Source organism: Nannobrachium achirus, assembly GCF_963921795.1.
Source record: "Nannobrachium achirus genome assembly, chromosome: 4".
Lineage (NCBI taxonomy): Eukaryota > Metazoa > Chordata > Actinopteri > Myctophiformes > Myctophidae > Nannobrachium > Nannobrachium achirus.
The window spans coordinates 32,020,444-32,043,368 of NC_137813.1; the positions used below are offsets into that span (position 1 = coordinate 32,020,444).

Consider the following 22,925-nt stretch of genomic DNA (forward strand, 5'->3'; position numbering starts at 1 on the left):
TTTTGCTAGTTTGAAGTCCTGTGGGACATGACCCTGTTCGATGGAAAGGTTAATTATGTGGGTAATTATTGGAGCAATGGTGGCGGCTGAATCTCTGAGAAATCTAGCTGGAATTTTATCAAGGCCAGTGGCCTTGTGTTGAGGTAGGGCACTCAGTTTTTTAAACACTTCATCAGTTGTCACTGTGGCAAGTTTAAAACTGTCTTTTCTGACGCCCAGTTTATTGTAGAATTTCTTAACAAATTTTACACCATACCGCCCAGATGGGGCGACCAGTTTTTCAACCAGCGAACGGGCCACGGTGGTAAAGGTTTCGTTAAGATGGGTAGCCACTTCACATTTGTCAGAAATGAGAGCGGTGTCCGTTTTGATGTTTATGCTGTGGCCTATGGTTTTAGGTTTTAAGCCTAATGTGTTGTTAAGCAACTTCCATAGGTCTCGTGGTTTGTTTTTGAATTCGTCGATTTTTTCATCAATGTAGTTTTTTTGGGCGGCTCTAATATAGGCAGTTGTCTGGTTTCTAAGCTTCTTGCACTGAGCAGTAAGATGCTTGATTTGGATATTGAGGTCAGGGTTGAATTTTTAATTGATTGATTGAAGATTGGAAATAACAAACAACCTGCTTCTAATCTAAAATGGTTCATAACGCATAAATTACCGGCCATGGAATGTTTGCCTTTGCTTTATGTTGTTCCCAGGCTGTTATGTGTGTAAGGGACAGCTTTTTGTTCAGATGTATATGACCGCACACATAAATAACTTGTATACATGATTAAACAATCACATCTTTTCATTATGGTATCCTTTAGGCCCTTTGCCAGCTGAGAGCCCTCCATGACTTTCCACCCATATGCAGTGTCTTTGTGTGTCTTGACTGGTTCCAAAAATATCTCATTAATAGAGGGTGGTGTGGTGTACATTTAATAATAACACACATACAATCACATGGCTCTGACAGGCTCATGGCTGTGGGAGAGCTTGCTCCCCCTATAGACATAAAGAACATGGAGCCAGCAGAAACACACAGAAAAAAAAAAGAAAAAATGACTATAGCATGGAATTACAATGACAAATATTTGTAACCAGTTATAATCATCAGAATCCAGTATTAACATGCCCCTCGCACACCCAAAGTGATGGACACGTGAATATTGCTCACACACACACACACACACACACACACACACACACACACACACACACACACACACACACACACACACACACACACACACACACACACACACACACACACACACACACACACACACACACACACACACACACACACACACACACACACACACACACACACGCTTAAATAAGTTCAAGTATTTTGATAAAGAATACAATGTTCAATCTATATGGCATATAATTATGACCTTAATTAACTAAGAGCAAATAAATATATAATTGTATATATATTAATATATTATATTGTATTGTGTATATACCACCAGTCAAAAGTTTGGACACAGCTTCTATATATGTGTGTGAGAAGCTGTGTCCAAATGTTTGACTGGTAGGGTATATTCATTGTAAATTAATGTGTTGTTAATTATTGAGACAATCAGCAACTAAAGGAGGCAAACTTCAAATTGTATTTTCAAGAGCATTTCAATGAATGTACACAATTTTCACCAGGATGTATCCTTGAAAAAAAGGTATTCCCTAAGCAGTGGTTTTCAGGGGTCTCACAATCATTTTAACCACTTTATATTTATGTTGGCTATTCAAAAATAGCAGATCTACAAGCTCACAGTGTGTCACTTCACAATGCTGCAAGCTTGTACATCTATTTATGAACAACTTAGAACAATTTCTAGGGGTCCCTGGCACAACATATTTTTTAGATGGGGGTCCACAGACAAATGCATATAATTTTGGGGTTCCTTCCTTGACATGAAAAGGTATTGACATCCAGTGCCCTAAAGAATAACAAACAAGCAAGCATTGTGTGGTTGATCTAAAAGCAGTGGGGCTTCCTTTCACAGCTACTGTATGTCCTGCTGTGTTTGTGACAGCAGGACAGATGAAGCTGCATCCTTAACCCATGAACCCAGTGTCCAGATTCTGGTATCAGGGTATGTGTCATGATGATAGGGCGAACATTCTACAAACATAGGCCAAAATAGGAAAACATTTGGACAGTATAGCAGATCTACAAGCTCACAACACGACACGATCGATGACGTACAACAAAGGGCAGAGGAGGTTAGAATGAATTGAGTTTTAACCCATTTAGACCGGGAACACATTATTACTTTAACCATTATTGTATGCTTTAGCTATTGAAAAATAGGAGATATACGAGCTTTTTGAAAACTCGTGAAAATGTGTGCAAGTCTTTGAATATTTTGACCTGATTCTAATTATGTCTTCTAAATCCTTCTAAGGTTTTTAGGTGTTTCTATGTCAGTGGTTTTCAAACCTTTTCATGTAAACCCCCATCTCAAAATATTATGTATCAGGGACCCCCCACAGAAACAAATAACACCTCGGCTTGTAGATCTGCTATTTTTGGCTAAAGTTATCGTAATATGCAGAACTTTATGGACACACAAAGATTTGTAGGACCCCATGTAGTAACTCTGAGGACCCCCTAGGGGTCCCGGACCCCCTGTTGAAGACAGTTAGGGTGTAATCCATACACATGTGGCAAGTCCAGCCTGGAGCTTCATCCGTCCCCGTACATCAATCACAGGAGCCGTCTTTCCACCCATCCTTCCATCTCTCATCCACACGCGAACAGTCAAACTCAGGCTTGCCAAGCCGGACGTTGACACCGTTATGGAGACGACAGAGCCACTGAGAAAGGGCGTGGCGGCTGCTTGCATCTGGCTTATTGTTTTTTAACCTGTGAAATGGAAGACATTAAATGTCATTAAATAATGGACTACTTCATTTTGTTTCTCAAAGCACAATGAGTTTTTTTCCCCCTGTCAAGACTCTGTTGTACTTTTGATTGGTATAGAGATAATAGATATAAAAAGCATATTAGTGTGACTAAAGCCCCTTTTCCACTATGAGGCTGAACCAGAACTTTCCAGAACCTGAACCTATTTTTTTGGTTCTGGTTTTGTTTCCATAGCGCATGGCCCGGTTTCAGACAAGGTTCTGTTTTTTTTAGGTCCTGCTCTTGATGTAGTACTAAATTTGAGTTCTGGGAACCTATGGGCGGGGCCAGCAGTGCTGTTTTTCTTTTTTGGTACCTCCCCGGTTAGGTCTGGTTATATGGAAACGTAAGTAGAACTTGGTCCTGTAAATTCATGGGTTCTTGAAAGTTCTTGGTTCTGGAAAGTTCTGGTTCTAGTTCTGGTTTGGCCAGTGGTGCAATGGTGATTCAATGTTCGGGGGGTCGCGAACGTCGCTCAGCACCTACTATACAGGTCTATTCATATGCATATAGGCTTGTTTCTTTGTTAAAACAGTTGTCGAGGTGTGAACTTGGGGGGGTGTGAGACCCCGGCTCAGAAAAGATATGGGTCGTCGGGGGCGCGACCCAAGACTACTGCAACACTGGGTGTGGCCCTGTAGTGTAAAAAGGGGCTTATAATAGTACAGTGATCTGACCTGCCCCTGAGGTCTTCTGCACATTCGTCACAAGGAAAGAACTTGGAGAAGAGGTTGATGAACTGGCCCATCTCCTGCTGTTGGTTCTGGGAGGGCTGGTCGGGGTAATATGCTGCCATTGTGTGGAGAAAGGACCAGGTGCTACGGCCCAACTCTTCCCTGTCCAATGGACACTGTGGTTCCTTCTGTGGTTCTAGGTCTTCTGTACGTGCCTCCTGAAAGATTGCACAGATGTGGGCATAAAACACAAAGTACCTGAAATAATCATTAATATAGAGGCAGTCTTGGTAATATAGGTTAGGTATAAGGTATTAGATACTAGATTGGGTTCTGTGTTTCAGAACCCAAAACAAGAATAGTAATGTAGATCAGAATAGTAAACATAAGAAAAAATAGGTTACATGTTTGAGTCTGGAACCAGGCTACTGTTTCAAGCCAGCTTGGACTGGAAGATTTGAGTTCTGCAAGCTTCCTTTACACAACATGAATTAAGCAATTCTTCATCAACATAATCATGTCTGTGTCAGCTGTCAGGCAAACGGCTTCAAGCCAAAACATTCAGACAGGTTTGTGACTTTAATGTAGCACAAACAGCTCTCAACATACAGCCACAGAGTTGTCCTAAAAACTAACCCTGTACAAAGGTCAATGCATAGCTTAAGGTAATACTTGAGTAATACACACAGGCATAGCCACTAGCCAGCCATATCATATACCACAAGCACAGATGATTTAACACAGTGCAGTACATCTACATCTCCCAATACAAGAATACATTCTCAGAGTCAGACATGTAAAACACCAGACAGCCCAGCGATGAACTCAGATCACCTGCGTTGCACTTGGAGGTGCCTCCTGCTTCTTCTGGACTTTGATCCACGACTTGAAGTCGGTGCACGCCCGACACGGCTTCTTCTTGGGCTCCTCGGTTTGCCCTTTCCCAGGAGGACTGTCCTCCGTTGGCCTAGCGGTCATCATGGCCAGAGGAAAACCCTCAAACCCGGCTGTCTGGGAGGCTGATGCTCCTCTCGGCCCCGTGGACGCAGCCATGTTCACTCTCTCTCTCTGCCCGAACAGTCAGTCGCCTCCTGTCATGCAATGCAAAATCACCGCAATAAGCACCGTAGACGGAGGGTTTCAGACATTAGGTTCATGTTTCAAATCTCTCACTTATACCTAACGGAAAGCGAGGTATACACAACAAATAACGGTGAAAATATACGCGTCGTTTTTTAACAGTTGCGATAAGAAACATCTGACGTTGACGTTGTTATTTCGATCTTTGTTTCACACGGAACCTTATCCCGCACGGAACGTCTATTAGTTCCGGTTGGTGATGTCATATTCCTGTGCATGCCGCGGAGTCCAACCTGAAATAAAGTGTAAATTTACCTAATTTTACAGCTATATTCACACACTGTCATTGCGTATATTGCGCTCAAATGATCGGGTAAAACTGCATGCGACACCCGAGTGCTTGTTGATCTGATTTACCAACTGTTTCATTGCATTTTCTGTCTTTAGCTATAGCCATTTAGCTAACAACTATGGAGAGCACTTGACACGTTTCTGTTCTTTTAGAGACGGTTTCTTTTATTTCAGGAGAGCCATCGGTGAGCCGTTTACCTCGCCAACATGGGGATCTTGGAGAAAATCGCTGAAATAGAGCGAGAAATCGGTCGAACGCAGAAAAACAAAGGTGAATAAGACAGTGCTATTGCAGAGCCAACTCGAGCCATAGCCATAGTTGAAGTAGAATCTGTAAGCTGTTGTTGCCAGTTGTGTGACATACAATGAAAGGATGGATCTCAGTCTGTGATCTACATTTATCAAGTTAACCATATATATTATTGTCACTGTTCTGTGTAGCCTGTGATTTTTAAGTGATGGATGCTGGTGAATGTGTTTGAGAGTTATTCAGAATCTGTTGTCTGCCTCCTTTTAATTCACTTTTTGTGTTAAAGTTCTGTGCATTATTTGGACTACACCATTACTTTTAGTTAAGTTTTTGAATTATTAAAAATGTAAATACATTTTTTCCATCTATGACTTCAGCCACTGAGTACCATCTGGGCTTGTTGAAGGCCAAGCTAGCCAAGTACAGAGCTCAGCTGCTAGAGCCTTCGAAGTCAGCAGGTGCCAAAGGAGAGGGTTTCGATGTAATGAAATCTGGCGATGCTCGTGTTGCTCTCATTGGTTTCCCCTCTGTGGGTAAGGTGAGTCAACTGAAAGGTGTTGGGGTCTTGACCCCTTGCACTCCAGCATACATATTCTGGGGGGAGCATTAGCCAAACATCTAAAGATGCCAAAGATCTACAAGGCTTGTGAGATTGTAGATCAGCTATTTTCGTCCAAGATATTAAATGTAGTCCATGGAAAATTGGGAATGCAGTCAACTAAGTATAGGGCCCATGGGAACGAAGTACAGGATAGGGTTTAAGTGGGAGAGTTCAGGATGACATACATGACCAATAGCCTAGAATGTCTGTGGTCTTACATAACATTTCATGTAATATTCCAAATATACAGCTATAGATCGGTCCTATGCCTGTGCGGTTAGTAGACTGATCTCTGCGGCACTTAAGTTAGTTCTTCTTGTGTAGTCACCCATGAGTCAGATATTGTCTTCTAGTCTAGTTTCATATCCCTTTGAAAGTTCTGGCAGAAAACGCGTGTTTAGTAAAATATCTCCACTTTTCCACAATCTTCACATGTACGGCATGCTCTCTGGGCGAGGGGCACCGGAATGAGTGCAAGACTGAATATATCAAAACTTCCTTTAGGAAGCACAAATATATGTCGCACACAATTGGTAGGTGGTGTGATTAATTACCCCACGCCAATCGCAACGCACCGGTCAATAATGTGGGCCCCATACCTTTGTGCTTCCCAAGCACACATGACATGGCATAGTTAGTTGTGCGTGCCTCGTGATCCAATTGACTAATTAAAACAAACCATCTCATTTGTCATGTGGGAAAACCCAGAAGAAACAGGCCGGTGTACTGACCTTTCATTTATAGAAACATTCATATAACCTAGCCTTATGTTTCCTGTAGTCTACCTTCCTTAGCTTGATGACATCAACAGCCAGTGAAGCAGCCAACTATGAATTTACCACCCTCACCTGCATACCTGGCGTCATAGAGGTATGTACTCACACACTTAAAAAACATTCTACAATTGTACGATAGCCTTAGCTAACCATGGAAATGTGAATCATTGATTCTTTCCTTAACGTTTGGATATAATCCTAGTGTATCTTCTTCCACTAGCAGATGTTCAAGGAAGTGATGTTCTGCAGAACTAAAACTTTTTTTTTAAATTGAAATTTCTACTTATTTAGCTATTCTTGTTAGGAAACTGGACTGGATCCACGGATTCGGATCTGTATCTTCAAATAAAAGGAAATGTTGTGATATATTGGCAGATCCAATTATTTACGGGCTAAAAGAGTGACCTTGACAGCTGTTTCACCTTACAATGTAGTCAAGTGCACAACCCAAACCTTTGCCAAATTGTCCTGGCACTTTAATGAGGCGATATGGAAATCAACATGAATAATATACATTTATATAAGAACTTCGCTTCAGAATTGGATTTTACAGCAGAATTCTGCAGAACCGCACTTCCCTGTAGGGTGGTGCCAGGACCCAAACCGTAAGGTAGGAATCAAAAGATTCGGGTTTCCAGGAATAAGCCATAACATCCTATCTATATAATTCCTTTTTGCTTTTCAGTACAAAGGGGCCAACATACAGCTGCTTGATTTGCCTGGAATCATTGAGGGTGCTGCCCAAGGTATTCTTAGTTTCAACATTCATTATTTGGCTAAAACCCCAGATAGATAGTTGTTTTGGTTTTTGCCAAACACTGTTTGCTGCAGTTTGATAATTATACACTTGACCTCTTCCTAGGAAAGGGTAGAGGTCGGCAGGTCATTGCTGTTGCCAGGACAGCAGATGTTGTCATCATGATGTTGGACGCCACCAAGGGAGATGTTCAGAGGTGTGTGTGTGTGTGTGTGTGTGTGTGTGTGTGTGTGTGTGTGTGTGTGTGTGTGTGTGTGTGTGTGTGTGTGTGTGTGTGTGTGTGTGTGTGTGTGTGTGTGTGTGTGTGTGTGTGTGTGTGTGTGTGTGTGTGTGTGTGTGTGTGTGTGTGTGTCACAAGTGGCATAGTTTGAGTGTTAGTGAATGAATGTGTGATGGTTTGTTACCAAGAATATTGTTCCATAATCGTTATTATGTATAACTGTTAAACTGTTTATTTTCCTTTTAAACCCTTACAGAGCACTTCTAGAAAAAGAGTTAGAATCAGTGGGCATTAGACTCAACGTGGAAAAACCCAATATTTATTTCAAGGTAGTTTTCCTTTCCCCTCGTCATTTCCTCAAAATCGTACTCTCTTCCGCACACGGGCGCAGTGTGACAGCAGAGTCTTGTTTCTCTTCCTGTAGCCCAAGAAAGGTGGAGGCCTCTCCTACAACTCCACGGTTCCTCTCACCATGTGCTCCGAGAAGCTTGTGCAACTTATTCTTCATGAATACAGTATCCTTCATTTGTGTGTGTGTGTGTGTGTGTGTGTGTGTGTGTGTGTGTGTGTGTGTGTGTGTGTGTGTGTGTGTGTGTGTGTGTGTGTGTGTGTGTGTGTGTGTGTGTGCACGTGCGTGTGTGGGGGGTGGGGGGGGGGGGGGTAATTTTTACAGTTACTGTAAAGCTGCAATCCATTCGATTTTTTGTCCTTCCCAGTTTTTAAACCCAGGTCTTCTACACGGGAGACAACATTTTTAGTAAGACAGGACGCCTGCTTGGGCAGGAGATTATTACACTTTGAGCCCAAGGCAATAGTAGCAATACCACTTGTCGACCACTAGTGATCCTACCCGAACATGGGGTCTAAATCTCTCAATAGAAGAGTAGGGAGAACACCTCACCCCATTACAGATGTGCTAGTTATAGGGTATTAATACACATGTACAATACAGATTGTTCATAAGAGCGTTTATTCACACACAGAGAAGTTCAGAATTGCAGCTTTAGATTACCATTTTGTGGTGGTGTGACTCAGGGCCATATTGATGTTCATTAAGTTTGTATCTTTAACGTCACTCTTTAGAAATCTTCAACGCAGAGGTCCTGTTCAGGGAGGACAGCACACCTGACGAGTTCATCGACGTCATCGTCGGAAACAGAGTTTATATGCCTTGCCTATATGTACGCCACATCAATTTATAATGACATTTACCAACCCAGGGCTGGGCCACATGTCTTCAAATCTATATAATATATGATTATTTCAAACTTAAGCTTCGATTACCATTAATTATTCATTATTAAAAAAATGTGAGCTTATATATTGAACTGAACGAAGTGGTTGATCTGACTAATAGTCGATTATAAGTTTCTTGTTGAATTCATTGATATAAAAGGAAAAAGATAATATATATACTTAATTTGTCAGTTATTGGGTTGTTTCTTTCAATATATTGTCGACTCATTTCCCAGCCCTACCCTACCCACCTGTTAACTCTTTTAGTGTGTGCCATGTGTTTCCTTTCATGTTTTAACTCTTCCTGAAGTTGTGACACATTTGACATAATGTGTGTGCTTGTTTGGTGTGAAGGTCTACAACAAGGTGGATCAGATCTCCATTGAGGAGGTGAACCGCCTGGCGCACAAACCTCACAGCGTTGTCATCAGGTCAGACTGTGTGTGTGTGTGTGTGTGTGTGTGTGGTGTGATTTACTGTATATTGTAGGTGTCGGCCAAAAACCTTGTTTGTCCAAATGTGTTATTGTTCAGGAAATGGAAGAAATGTTCCAAAGTATCCAAAGACGTTATGTAGTTACAAACTCTTGTTAATACTTTTCATTGGTTAAATATTTTTAAAACACATTTTTAATATGGCATTCCTATTTTGGCTATTTCATCATTGGTGAAAATCTATAAAAACTAAAAATACAGGAAATAGCAGATTGGATCTACAAGCTCAGAACATGTCATGATGGGACGTGTTGTGAGCTTGTAGATCCAATCTGCTATTTTCTGTATTTAGTTTTATGCAGGTTGAATAAGACCACCTACATGATTAATTTATGGGGGAGAAAAAAAAACAAAGGGATTAAGCACAGAGATAAACATTTAGAGCAACAATATGTGTGACTTTTGTCTCATGTTTTGGCATGTTTGTGCCTCAGTTGTGGGATGAGCCTGAACCTGGACTACCTGCTGGAAACGCTGTGGGAATACCTAGCTCTGATCTGCATTTACACCAAGAAGAGAGGAGGTAGACACTAGACAGACAGACACACACACACACACACACACACACACACACACACACACACACACACACACACACACACACACATTTTAACAATGTATTTATGTCCACACAAAGGAAATTGCATACAAGGACATGTTTCAGGGGCAGCAATGTTAATACACAAAATCAAGGCATATGTCCTCAGTCATGATAACCCTTAACAGACACTACAGTGATCACATCTGATCTGGGTATGCTTTTTCTTCCGCCAATGGGATGGGAAAACAGTGTAAATTCAGGGCCACTTTTTCACAGTTTCTTGAGTTAAATGATTACGGAACTGGACATGTTATGTAGTTCACCAGCAGGAGAACTCAACAAACATGGGGCACAACAAACAACCATGGTGATCTTTGCTTACAAGTTGCCAGTGGATATTCAGCTTTCCTAATGACACTGGTAAAGGAAATGCTATACAGCCATCGGGCACTCTGCCATGCAAGTTTTATTAGGCTACAGTACTTTGAAAACGTGAACCAGAATACCGTTTCTGTTGAAAAGTGAAACTCTGAATGAAAGAGGAGTGAGTAATGATTACTAGTACAGTGTATGTTATGAATGTTTTTGGACACGAATAATTACTGCTGTGGAAATGGAAATTATGGGGAATTGTCTGCTGCCCTTATGGTAATTAAATGTTTTTAAATATATTTGATTGGGGAGTGATTATCCCATTATTTTAGCTATATATGAGGTTGTACAATATACAGTGTGTTCAAACACCATCACCTTCACATGTGTACACACAATTAATAATTAAATTAATATTGTTGTTGCTCATTGCATTCTAAATTCTTCTTTGCCAGAGCGTCCAGACTTTGGTGATGCCATCATTATGAGAAGAGGAGCTAGTGTAGAACATGTGGTGAGTATTTTACATACATCTACAGAAATGTATTACCATCTCCTTAACAGCATATGCATGTACAGTAATATGACTCCCAGACATTTGCATAAGACATTCATAAACATGTTGTTCTTTCTGCCTCCAGTGCCATCGAATCCACAGAACTTTAGCCAGCCATTTTAAATATGCCCTGGTTTGGGTACGTTTTATTTGCTTTATTCTATTTGGGGTGTCTGTCACTGCAGTTCAATAAACTCTGCCCCTCATTCCCTTCTGTCTACAAGAAACCTGCCTCCTGTGATCACTGTGACACATGGCTTCCTTTTTATATGGATCTGAGTGTGATTGTATTTTCTGTCTTCCAGGGCACTAGCACCAAGTACAGCCCTCAGAGGGTGGGACTTACGCACATTATGGAACACGAAGATGTCATTCAGATCGTTAAGAAGTAAACCAGGACAGAAGTGAGGATCTTGTGGGAGGAGCTGGAATGCAAAAAGAAAAGGAAAAACGGTCATTTTTTCAGAGCACCGTTGTACAGAGTAGATATACAGCAAAAGCAAAGTCAACATCATTCTTATTTTATATATGAAACTAAACCAGAACAACACAAGTATAATCAGAATGTTCAGAGCTGATTAGTTTGTTGTGGACAAGAAAGGGCATATTTTACTTTGCATTACAATTACTTTTGATTGTGAAAAAGAGGACATTCTTTCTCTTTCTGAGAGTAAAATGTAAGAAAACAATAAATTCCAAAATACTGAAATGTCTCCTGTATTTATTTAGTTTCAGATGTATTAATTATTAATTTACTCTGGGATTGCCAATGTAATAAGTGATTTAAAGCAATGTATTTCTTCAATCAGCAAAACCCTAAGCAATTGCTTTTTACTTCCAAAAAGGTAAAGGAAAAATGTTAATCGTAAAATGTTTTATTTCCCAATGCCAAACTCGGTTCACTACTAAGATGGGTTACTAGTGAATTGTTGGTGGTGCCATAGTTTTGTACTTTATCTGTTTTGTATTTGTCTATGGAGTTAATATTAATCTAATGGACCACCGGGTTTGGTTATAATGTTCAAATGTGGCATCTTGGCACCCCATCTTTAACATGAAGAGCTACACTGGATAGAGGATTGATTAACTTAATGGGATTTTTTAGAAATGTTGATCAAGTGAAACATGATGCTCACCTGGGAAACTTTTACAATTAGCATATCTTATTACCCTCGTCTAATTGTAGTAGAATACTGTATGTGTCCTCTTGGCACATACAGTACCGTGTCGCTCCTGGCCAAGTTGAAGTGTGTCCTTGAGTAAAGGCCCAACTGCTCCCCACCACGGGTGCTGTTAAAAACAAAATGGAATTGTTCTCCACTTCAGGGTGAACTTGGCAAATTCCCCCAAAATATATATATATATTGCCATTTCAATTTCCTATCAATTAAATTAGTCCAAATTACTTGATTCATAATAAAGTTCCTGAAATATTCTCAATGATTGTCAGGCAGCCTCTTATTATTATTTACAATTTTAATGGGATGCTTGCAAAAATATCTTTCATTATGTTTTTGGCATTATTTACAAATCTATATTGTTTATAATTTATTACCATACATTCATATTTGGTTGCCTAGCTGTGTTATTAATATTATATTGATATTTATTTTTGTCTGTTGTACAATAATGATATATTAGTTTATTCTTTATTTCTTGCGAGACAACCCTGCATTACAGGCTTAGCTGCACACCGTTATCCCTCCTGTGACAGGCGTACACTCACCTTTGACCCCCTCCTGTTTAGTTCCCTCCACGGCCAGGCCAGCCGTTTTATCTTTTGAAAGCATCCACTCCGCCCAACACACACACACACACACACACACACACACACACACACACACACACACACACACACAGGCATAATAGCAGCAGCATTAAAAATTCATAAGCATCTATTCGTCCCATACAACGCAGCGAGGGGAGAGGAGCGAGAGAGAGTGGTAGGTTCTTTCGAAATACAGAGAGAGAGCGCCTGCGAATTGACACTCCTGACCCGCTTCCACAGTCACTACCTGGGCCGTTGTGTTTGTTTGTAGAGAAGATGCCTGGTCGGAGCCATGTTGTGCTTCGGAATAACATGAGGCTGGGAGAAAGGACGGACATAATGATATAAGGGAGAAAGGAGAAGACAAAAAGGTAAAGGATGAGTCATGAGTGTGTTGAGTAGTGGCTAGCCTACCTGTGTGCTCATTGTGGTGCAGGCAGTCAGGCATGACACTTGATGCTGCCTGGCCCCATATGGCATGGCAAGAGTGTGTGTGCGTGCGCGCGTGCGTGTATGAGTGTGTGCAGTACTCTGCAGTGTAGCTCATTGTTTCACAAACAGTGGGTTGGGACCCATTTGGGTCGCCTGAAACATTTGTTTGGGTCCCTTAAAGAGGTGGTGCCATAGTTTTGTACTTTTTTCTTTTTTGTATGTGTCTGTGGAGTTGACATATTTTAGACCATGGGCTGGGGTTATAATGTGCAAATTTGCCTTCCCTGTGTATTGTTAGTTACTTCCTGAAAGCTGAGAGCCTCTGAGTCAAAAGGCCCAACTAGTAGAGGAGCCTATCAATTTCCGTAATTTTGGAATGTTAATTTTTGGAGACATGTAGGCTATATCTTGATTCTTGGGGTTCTCAGAATGCCAAAAAAACATGTCTCCAATTTTTCTTTTTGGGTTTAGCATGTGTAATTAGCATAATTAGCCAATTCATTGCCCAAAACAGGAAATGGCAATAACTTTGCTTCTAGGTAACTTATAAAGGTGATCTAAGAGTCTAAGTCCATGTTTGTGAGGTCCAGAAATGCATCTGTTACCATTCTAAAGTCATACAACCTTTCCCAATTATCATAATTAGCATACATTATTCAAAAACGGGTGAAAATAAGTAAATTGCTGCATTTTTTAAGTTTTAGTCAACTTTGAAAGCTTCTCACAAACTCTAAGATGTGTGTTTACAAGTCATCAATTATCATCATCCTATAAATAAATCATGTAACCCTTTGTCTGTGTAATAATTATGTAATAATCACACCCAAACGAGAAATAGCTATATTTCTTTGCTTTAAGTTAATTAATAAAGATGATCTTACAGACAGTGTAAGTCTGTTTGCATGTCTAGAACATATTCTCTTTCCATAACTAGGATATCTAACCTTTCATTATTAGCGTAATTTGTATATATATTGTAACAACTCTGCAAGAGATCGGGCCGTAACTCGTCATGCCAAGCGAGCTAGCTCTCTTGGCGTTGCGGGTTGCTTGCCTTGTCTGCTGAGTGGGGGGCTGGGGTTCGCTTCCCGGTTTGGGAGCGAACCGCCTCACTCAGTCTGCAAAACGCTACATTAGTCAGACGGGCGGGCACGTGGAGCGTGCCTTTGCGTGAGGGACGTGAGGGACTCGGCCGTGGGCAGTGAAGCGTGAGGAGGGGGTAGTGTAACGACCCTGCAAGAGATCGGGCCGTAACTCGCCATCTTGGCGTTGCGGGTTGCTTGCCTTGTCTGCTGAGTGGGGGGCTGGGGTTCGCTTCCTGGTTTGGGAGCGAACTGCCTCACTCAGTCTGCAAAACGTTACAATATATATAGGCCTATATATATCCCTCATATAAAATAAAGAATAATATGAGAAATGGTCACAGATTGATTGTTTGTTCTAATATTTACAGAAAGCTTTGTAAACACATTTAAATAGAAGGGTCTCCATCTTTGTTGTCATCATCATCAATCCCCAACAGATGTGCCTTGCTTACATTACAACACACCTATTCATCTGCCCCACACATGCATATCTGAGAGCAGTTACACGTTTGAGATCGACAAGAACAATGTGACATGCACTGGGATTTCAGTTGGGTAATGGTGGCTGGAGCTGGGGGATCATGTGTTGTGACTAGCACCGGTTGATTTCCCTCAGCCTCCCATCCATATTCAGTTGCTGGTGGTATCTGTGGGTGTACGTGGTCCTGACTCCTCATACCATACAAATGCCTGGTAATGGGCACGGGCAATGGCTTGATGTAATGCTCCTTGTGTAGGTTGCAGCTTCTCTGCTTCTAATTGTTTCTTTGTGAATAACCTCCACCTGAGCTCACCAACATCCACAAGATTTGTACCGGGATTGTATTTGTAGCTGGCAAACAAATGCTTCAATCTTTTTTTCTGTGTCAGAACTGAGCTTGTTTGCAGTACCTAGAGTAGCAAAAATGCAGATACCACCTCCACAGGACACGGGTGTAGGGCTTGCCAACAGGTTAACTTTCCCTTGCCAGCAAAATGGCCTGGCTGGTCAGCTCCAGAAATGGCATGTAACCCTGGTAAGGCTGAAGTCCTTGTTTTACCCAGTGCACTACTGGCTTGCAGCTTCTCTGCTTCTAATTGTTTCTTTGTGAATAACCTCCACCTGAGCTCACCAACATCCACAAGATTTGTACCGGGATTGTATTTGTAGCTGGCAAACAAATGCTTCAATCTTTTTTTCTGTGTCAGAACTGAGCTTGTTTGCAGTACCTAGAGTAGCAAAAATGCAGATACCACCTCCACAGGACACGGGTGTAGGGCTTGCCAACAGGTTAACTTTCCCTTGCCAGCAAAATGGCCTGGCTGGTCAGCTCCAGAAATGGCATGTAACCCTGGTAAGGCTGAAGTCCTTGTTTTACCCAGTGCACTACTGGCTCCAGTGAGATGATACGTTTTTTGTTCCCCACACCGGTGATGAAATAGGTGTCCTTGTACAGCTGATGGTAACCCACACACAGCAGGCTGTGCAGGATTATCCTTGTGTCAGCCTCTTCCTGTGAGCTGTGGAGATGTTTTACATTGATAGAGTTTGAGTGGACATGTTGCCTTGACGTGATTATGAAAATGTTGGGTTTCCCCTGGAAGTGTTGGGGGGCTTTCTTAGCCTGATAGACAGTCAGCTCATCTTTGGTGTGGATACCTGACAGTTTTTCTGACACCTTCCCTATTGGTGTGTTGTCTTCCACATGATAAGTGGTAGGGGGCTTTCCACCCTGGCATCGCTTACATGTGGCCTCCCTCAGTGAAGATGCAATGTCATGGCGGTCAAATACTACATGGGTCTCACTATGTTCTTTGGTCTTCCTGTCCAGTGTGGCTATGAAGTCAGCCCACTGGGAACATCTCTTGATCCATGATGGCTTTCCCATTTGCATTTGCTACTCTAGGTACTACAAAAAAGGTCAGTTCTGACGCAGAAAAAAAGATTGAAGCATTTGTTTGCCAGCTGTACAAGCCCAGTACAAATCTTGTGGATGTTGGTGAGCTCAGGTGGAGGTTATTCACAAAGAAACAATTAGAAGCAGAGATGCTGCAACCTACACAAGGAGTATTACATCAAGCCATTGCCCGTGCCCATTACCAGGCAATGGTATGGTATGAGGAGTCAGGACCACGTACATAACCTACAGATACCACCAGCAACTGAATATGGATGGAGATCAACTGGTGCTAGTCACAACACATGATCCCCCAGCTCCAGCCACCATTACCCAACTGATCAAATGTGGCTGCAAAAAATCCCAGTGCATGTCACATTGTTCTTGTCGATCTCAACATTTTAACTGCTCTGAGATGTGCATGTGTGGGGCAGATGAATAGGTGTGTTGTAATGTAAGCAAGGCACATCTGTTGGGAATTGATGATGACAACGACGAAGATGGAGACCCTTCTATTTAAATGTGTTTACAGAACTTTCTGAGAATAAACAATCAGATAATTCTGTGACCATTTCTCGTATTGTTCTTTATTTTATATCACTTCACTGCCCACGGCCGAGTCCCTCACGTCCCTCATGCAAAGGCATGCTCCACGGGCCCGCCCGTCTGACACTAATGTAACGTTTTGCAGACTGAGTGAGGCAGTTCACTCCCAAACCGGGAAGCGAACCCCAGCCCCCCACTCAGCAGACAAGGCAAGAAGCTCGCTTGGCATGGCGAGTTACGGCCCGATCTCTTGCAGGGTTGTTACAATATATATGCAAATTAAGCTAATAAGGAAAGGTTAGATATCCTAGTTATGGAAAGAGAATATTTTCTAGACATGCAAACAGACTTACACTGTCTGTAAGATTATCTTTATTAATTAACTTAAAGCAAAGAAATATAGCTATTTCTGGTTTCGGTTTGATTATTACATAATTATTACACAGACAAAGGGTTGCATGATTTATTTTTTGGATGATGATAATTGATGACTTGTAAACATACATCTTAGAGTTTGTGAGAAGCTTTCAAAGTTGACGAGTTAAAGAAATGCAGCAATTTGCTTATTTTTGCCTCGTTTTTGCATCATTTATGCTAATTATGCTAACTAGGAAAGGTTGTATGACTTCACAATGGTAACAGATGCATTTCTGGACCTCACAAACATGGACTTAGACTCTTAAATCACCTTTATAAGTTACCTAGAAGCAAAGTTATTGCCATTTACTGTTTTTGGCAATTAATTGGCTAATTATGCAAATTACACAAGCTAAACCCAAAAAGAAAAATTGGAGACATGTTTTTTTTACATTCTGAGAACCCCAAGAAGAGATGTCTCCAAAAATTAACATTCCAAAATTACGACCAACAGAATCTGCTCGATTGGCTCCCCCACTAAACTGAAAAAACTCTGAATTAATGACATCATATAATCAACCCCTCCCCTTTTACCATACTCAACTCTGTGGGTGTGGCTAACTTCAGCTGGGTCACCACCCACCTGGCAACCAGGCATACTTAATGAAGTGGTGGGTGTGGCCACAGAAAAACAATTCTAACACTTTCTGTACACTGTTTTGGAAAAAATCTTCCTCCTAGTATAATCATAATACCTGATCATGTATTGGGGGGGGGGGATTATTATTTCAAAACATTTTCAAAATACATTCACAAAAAAGTTAATTCAGTCTTCGTATTTGATCACCTTTTAGGATTACACTTTATTTCATATCACTACTTTACTTGTGCCTGACTTTATATTACATTTTTATCCTTTATTACATTACATTCTGAACATTAGCTGGCAGAGTCTTCAACACCTACATTTCTCCGCACATTTATGATAAATAAATACATACATACGTGTGTGTGTGTGTGTGTGTGTGTGTGTGTGTGTGTGTGTGTGTGTGTGTGTGTGTGTGTGTGTGTGTGTGTGTGTGCATGTGCATGTGTGTATGTGTGTGTGTTCTCTTATGTCAGAGATGTCCAAAACATTTTCAAAGGGGGCCACATTTAAGCAATATTACACTCGAGGGTGTGCATGTTTTCGTAATTATTCAACTGCGTTGCTTCGGGCTCGTGCCTGTAGGCAGCGCCGCAGAAGGTCAACTTCATTTAATTGTTTTTAAGATATGGGTTAGGAATTTGTAATTTTTTAATGCCACATTTAACTACTGTATCCCTACACTTCACATGAAAACTGCTAGCCTAGCCGCCTAGCATAGTATGGGGAGCGAGGAGCGCCTGCTCTCTTTCGTAACCAACGCAGCTGATTTCTTTATTTGATGAGACCGTGCAGTAGTGCTCATTACATGCACCGTTGGAGAGCCTGTTTTTCATTGAGAGCCCGACTACCTGTTGTATAATAGAAAATATTAAAACACCCAAGGGCCAACTATATCTCCTGACAAAATGTACTTTTGGTTGGACCATAACAAAGTCACACACTACATGCATATCCATCGCAATTACAAATGTTATTTAAAGTTGTACTATGTAACTTTTTTTATAAAACAAATCTTAAAATTCTCCTAACTATTAAATCACAAAAGTTTTAGAAGATCCGCGCCGTGAATTTCAGCCTGTAAAGCCTTCTCTATATGTAAACTGAGATCCTTGCCGTGGACCGGATCTCGCGCCAAAATTGCGTCATCACACTACCGGCCAATCACAGCGAGGGTTATACAACTGCCGGCCAATCACAGCGCATCTTGAAGTGGGGTCGCTAATACTCGCTATGGCAGCCATATTTGTTGTCGCCCGTTTGTACCATCCCTTCTCTAGGTAATTTCGCCTACCAGGCAGGGTGAAGGAGTCCGTATCTCTGGAATTACTGAACGCACAGGAACAAGGGACCCCTTAAAAGATAGATCTCAGCGAGGTGGAGGCAGACGCGGGGGTCTGAAGGTACGAAAAACGGACGAAAGACGCGGACGCGACCGCGGTTTGCTATAGGGCTAATGACCACTAGTTGGGCAACTTACACAGTATGGCTTTAACTATCATCATCAATATTTAATATCAATGGTCTTTTGTCAGGTGTGGGATCTGAACAAAACACAAATAACTCACAGATAACCAAATGTAACCAGGCGTGCAAGGTAGAAAAAATACAACAAAATAGCCTTTCTTTGACCCCTTCAGAATGAGACAACAGGGAACAAGAAATCCTGACAAATTATACTACAATATTGTTGTTTGACAGTGCTGGCGGGCCATTTATAATGCAATTTAGGAAGGAACCTGCAGGCTGTATAAAATGTGTCATCGGGCCACATTTGGCCCTCGGGCCGCACTTTGGACACCCCTGTCTTATGTTGTGTACTATGGAGGTTATACAGCAGGGGTCTTCAACGTTTTCAGGCCAAGGACCCCTTAGTTGAGAGAAAGATGAAGCAGGGACCCCCACAACCTTTACATAGATTCCATATAGTTTAATTGTTTGACAGCACTAGCCTCAGTATATTTTGGATTCATGTCAATTTCAGATATTTAACCACTTGAACCGTCAATACTTAATAAACTTGACCTGTCTGCTCTTTTTCCCCTCTACGCCAAACCCCTTTGCCGAAAATAGCCGATCTAGCTTGTAGATCTGCTATTTTTGGCTAAAGTTCTTGGAATATATTTTGGAAGCTAGGGTTCAAGTTGTTGATATAAAAAAGAGAAAAAAGTTTCTATCACTCAAAGATTTGGAGGACCCCCTGTAGTAACTCTGAGGACCCCCTAGGGGTCCAGGACCCCCTGTTGAAAACCCCTGTTATACAGTATTAGAGCTATAGAAGAGAATACTTTACAATTGCTCCAGAGCGGCTTACATTGAATGCTTTTCTTAATAGCTTAGCACTAGAACAACCATTATAGATGAATGAAAATGAGTTACACTTTTGTAAGGCGTGTTAATTTTTACTTTATATTAGCGACTTGAATATGATATACTCCCATTTTTTCTATAAGCAAATAAATTGCTTGCAATTATATGCTTTATATATTTGGTGATGTTAGAAATCTTCTTCACTGTCAAAATGATCACAAGGTATAGTTTATGTTTGATTCCAAATTTCCAAATCAAGATCATGCCACCATTATGCTGAATGGTGAAGCTAACTGAGCTGATAATAATGGGGGAATTCAGGTATATTTTGAAGGATCCAGACTGGAGATTAGTACTGTTGGCAACTATTGTTTTTAAATTGTCAACTGTTGCACCTGGTTGTGTATTTTAACTATCTTAGATCTTGACCATGTTTATAGAAATATAGCAGGGGTGGGCAACTTTGATGATGGAGAGGGCCACTATATTTTCTCTCACTCCAGAGAGCCACATTGCATAATTATACAGTCGGAAATTAGCATTTTCATTTAATTTCAAAGAACTGAAGTAATTAAATCGGCTCATGTTTGCATGTTCGGAATTGAAACAGCAGAAATCAATAATATATCAGTATTCCGATATTGACCTGCGGGCCGCATTACGTGAAGGTGGGGGCCGCATGTGGCCCCCGGGCAACAATTGCCCATGTATGAAATATAGCCTACTATAGTTCAATAGTTGTCTTTGTTTGTAACGTATTGTGCTGCTCTCTTGACCAGGTCACTTGTGGAAAAGAGATTTTAATCTGGATTAATAAAGGATGAATGAATGAACAAATGAAGGAGGCCATGTATCATTATCTCATCAGTTGCTGCTAGCTAGTGATTATAGTGGTTATACAATTATAGTACTCAACTTTTCACTCAATACAAACTTCTGTGCATGGGCAGCAGGTCACCATGCAATAGAGATAGGATAACCAATTAATAGGTTGTTGGTTCAATCCTCTGTGCCACTGGGCAAGTTTTAGAGGTGGTGGAGACCAGTTTCCTCACAGCACAGCACAGCAGGTGCAGTGGTAAATGGGTCTTTTCTGCCTCCTGCTGTTTAATCCTCCTATTTACAGTTGTCCTTCAACCTGCTAATAATGTTGGTGATACTGCCCCCTGCCTCTCTTTCTGGGTTAGTACACCATCAGCCACAATAGAGTCTGACTGCAGATCAGCCACTGTAAATGTAGCCTGCACCTGCAGTGATCATTTCTTGGAACCAGTTTGTCCTAAAGGGGTGCAAATTAAAAGTTGACGTCTCCTAATTTAGATATTATAAGATCCATTTCCTTAAAACCCTGGATAAATCATTATTGCAAAACAATAATTGAAACCGCTCTTTTTGTCACCCTGGTTATGTGATGCCATTGGATGATGGTGATGGTGGAGACTGCCCTATTGATTTGGAATGTTAGACAGTTTACTTAAGTTAAAGTTATACCATGTAACTTTTTTTATAAAACAAATCTTAAAATGGTCCTAGCTGTTAAATCGCTAACGTTTTAGAAGCCCCACTCCGTTATATTCAGCTTCTAAACCCTTCTCTTTATATGTTTTCTATGATCCCTGCCCGGGACCGGTTTTCGCGGAAAAATTGCGTCATCACACTACCGGCCAATCACAGCGAGGGTTATACACTGCCGGCCAATCACAGCGCAGAACATACACTGCCGGGCTCTCTGGTGGGTTTAGGAAACACGCCTTCAGGAAGTACACTGCAGTGTTTACACTGGAGGAGTCTAGCATGTAACTCCCCAACCGCTGCTCGTAGAAGGACACGGGAGACCTCATTGAAAGCGTCTCGGCGAGGCCAGGCGGACGCGGTGGTCTGACGGCCCGGTCCGCGAGCGAAAAACGGACGAAAAAAGCAAACGCGACCGCGGTTTGCTATACTGCTACAGACCACCAGTTGAGCAACTTACACAGTATAGCTTTAAGTTTACTAAACTTAAAAGTATCAATACTGCAATATAGAAATGCTCTGTTACAAGTAAAAGTCTGGAATTCAAAATGCATTTGAGTAAATGTAAGAAAGTTTGGGCATAAAAATGTAATTATAATTACCAAAAGTAAAAGTATGAAATGTTTGAAAATAGCCGATCTACAAGCTCACAACTCGTCAATACGACGCGTTGTGAGCTTGTAGATCGGTATAAAATAGGGCTAAAGTGGTTCATGTTTGTTTTAGAATAGGCCTATTATAATTTATATCTGCAAAGTAACTAGTAACTCAAGTTTTCAAATAAATGTAGTGGAGTAATAGTACATTTTGGATGCCAGATGTAGTGGAGTAGAAGCAAAAGTATTGGAAATCGGAAATACCCAGTACAAATACCTCAAAATTGTACTTAAGTACAGTACTTAAGTAAATGTACTTAGTTACTTTACACCACTGATGTTAGAATCAATTCTAATAAAAAAGAGAAGGTTTGGACCAAATGAAATGTAGTGATATATGGCAGTCATGGTAAATAAATGAGCACTAAATGAATTAAGTGTATTTTAAATAAATCTGTATTGAATTGAATCAAAATAATCAAATGCATTCTGGTGAAATGAGACATCTCATGGATCTTTGAATAATTACCTAAAGAATCATAATCATATTGAATCATTGTGAGTGATGTCAGAGAATTTAAATCAAATGTGTGCCTGAATGACCGTGGAAAAACTGTTGCTATCAGACATCTTTTCTAGTTTTCTAGTTTATTTTATTTTAAACAATGTTTTTTTCTTTTTCTTTTTTTTTCCTTTTTTTTTTTTTACTTATAGGACATGGCAAGACAAATTTTACACAAACTCTAGTCTAGACTAACCTGACTGCGCCAGATGATAGCAGCAGTGCGTTTGCCTGGCTGCATACCGCTCTGCTTAACTATCATCTGGGACTGCTCCAGCAGACCCGATGTAAGGGGCGGGCCATTTTTTCAAATTCTATAACAGGTGATTGGATGGGGCCGTCTCTCTATCACAGTCTGGGAGTGCCAACTCCAACCACTCATATTGGCTTGTCTGCATGACGTTACACCCAGAATCCGCCTCCTGGGTTC

General features: G+C 41.1%; 2 protein-coding genes across 2 annotated transcripts; one reads left to right on the plus strand and one right to left on the minus strand.

Annotated features, from left to right (window-relative positions):
- Positions 1-936: 936 nt before the first annotated feature.
- On the minus strand, positions 937-4,834 carry gfer (growth factor, augmenter of liver regeneration (ERV1 homolog, S. cerevisiae)). Its single transcript, XM_080724193.1, has 4 exons — positions 4,405-4,834; positions 3,574-3,788; positions 1,276-2,857; positions 937-1,119 (listed from the first exon to the last, which is right to left on the minus strand). The coding sequence occupies exons 1-3, from the start codon at positions 4,621-4,623 to the stop codon at positions 2,695-2,697; spliced, it is 597 nt and encodes a 198-aa protein (XP_080580319.1). The 5' UTR covers positions 4,624-4,834; the 3' UTR covers positions 937-1,119; positions 1,276-2,694.
- A 55-nt stretch (positions 4,835-4,889) lies between these two features.
- On the plus strand, positions 4,890-11,513 carry drg2 (developmentally regulated GTP binding protein 2). Its single transcript, XM_080723654.1, has 14 exons — positions 4,890-4,955; positions 5,176-5,272; positions 5,629-5,789; positions 6,633-6,722; positions 7,314-7,374; positions 7,491-7,581; positions 7,862-7,934; positions 8,030-8,120; positions 8,689-8,786; positions 9,196-9,272; positions 9,770-9,858; positions 10,704-10,762; positions 10,890-10,943; positions 11,110-11,513. The coding sequence occupies exons 2-14, from the start codon at positions 5,209-5,211 to the stop codon at positions 11,194-11,196; spliced, it is 1,095 nt and encodes a 364-aa protein (XP_080579780.1). The 5' UTR covers positions 4,890-4,955; positions 5,176-5,208; the 3' UTR covers positions 11,197-11,513.
- Positions 11,514-22,925: the final 11,412 nt, after the last annotated feature.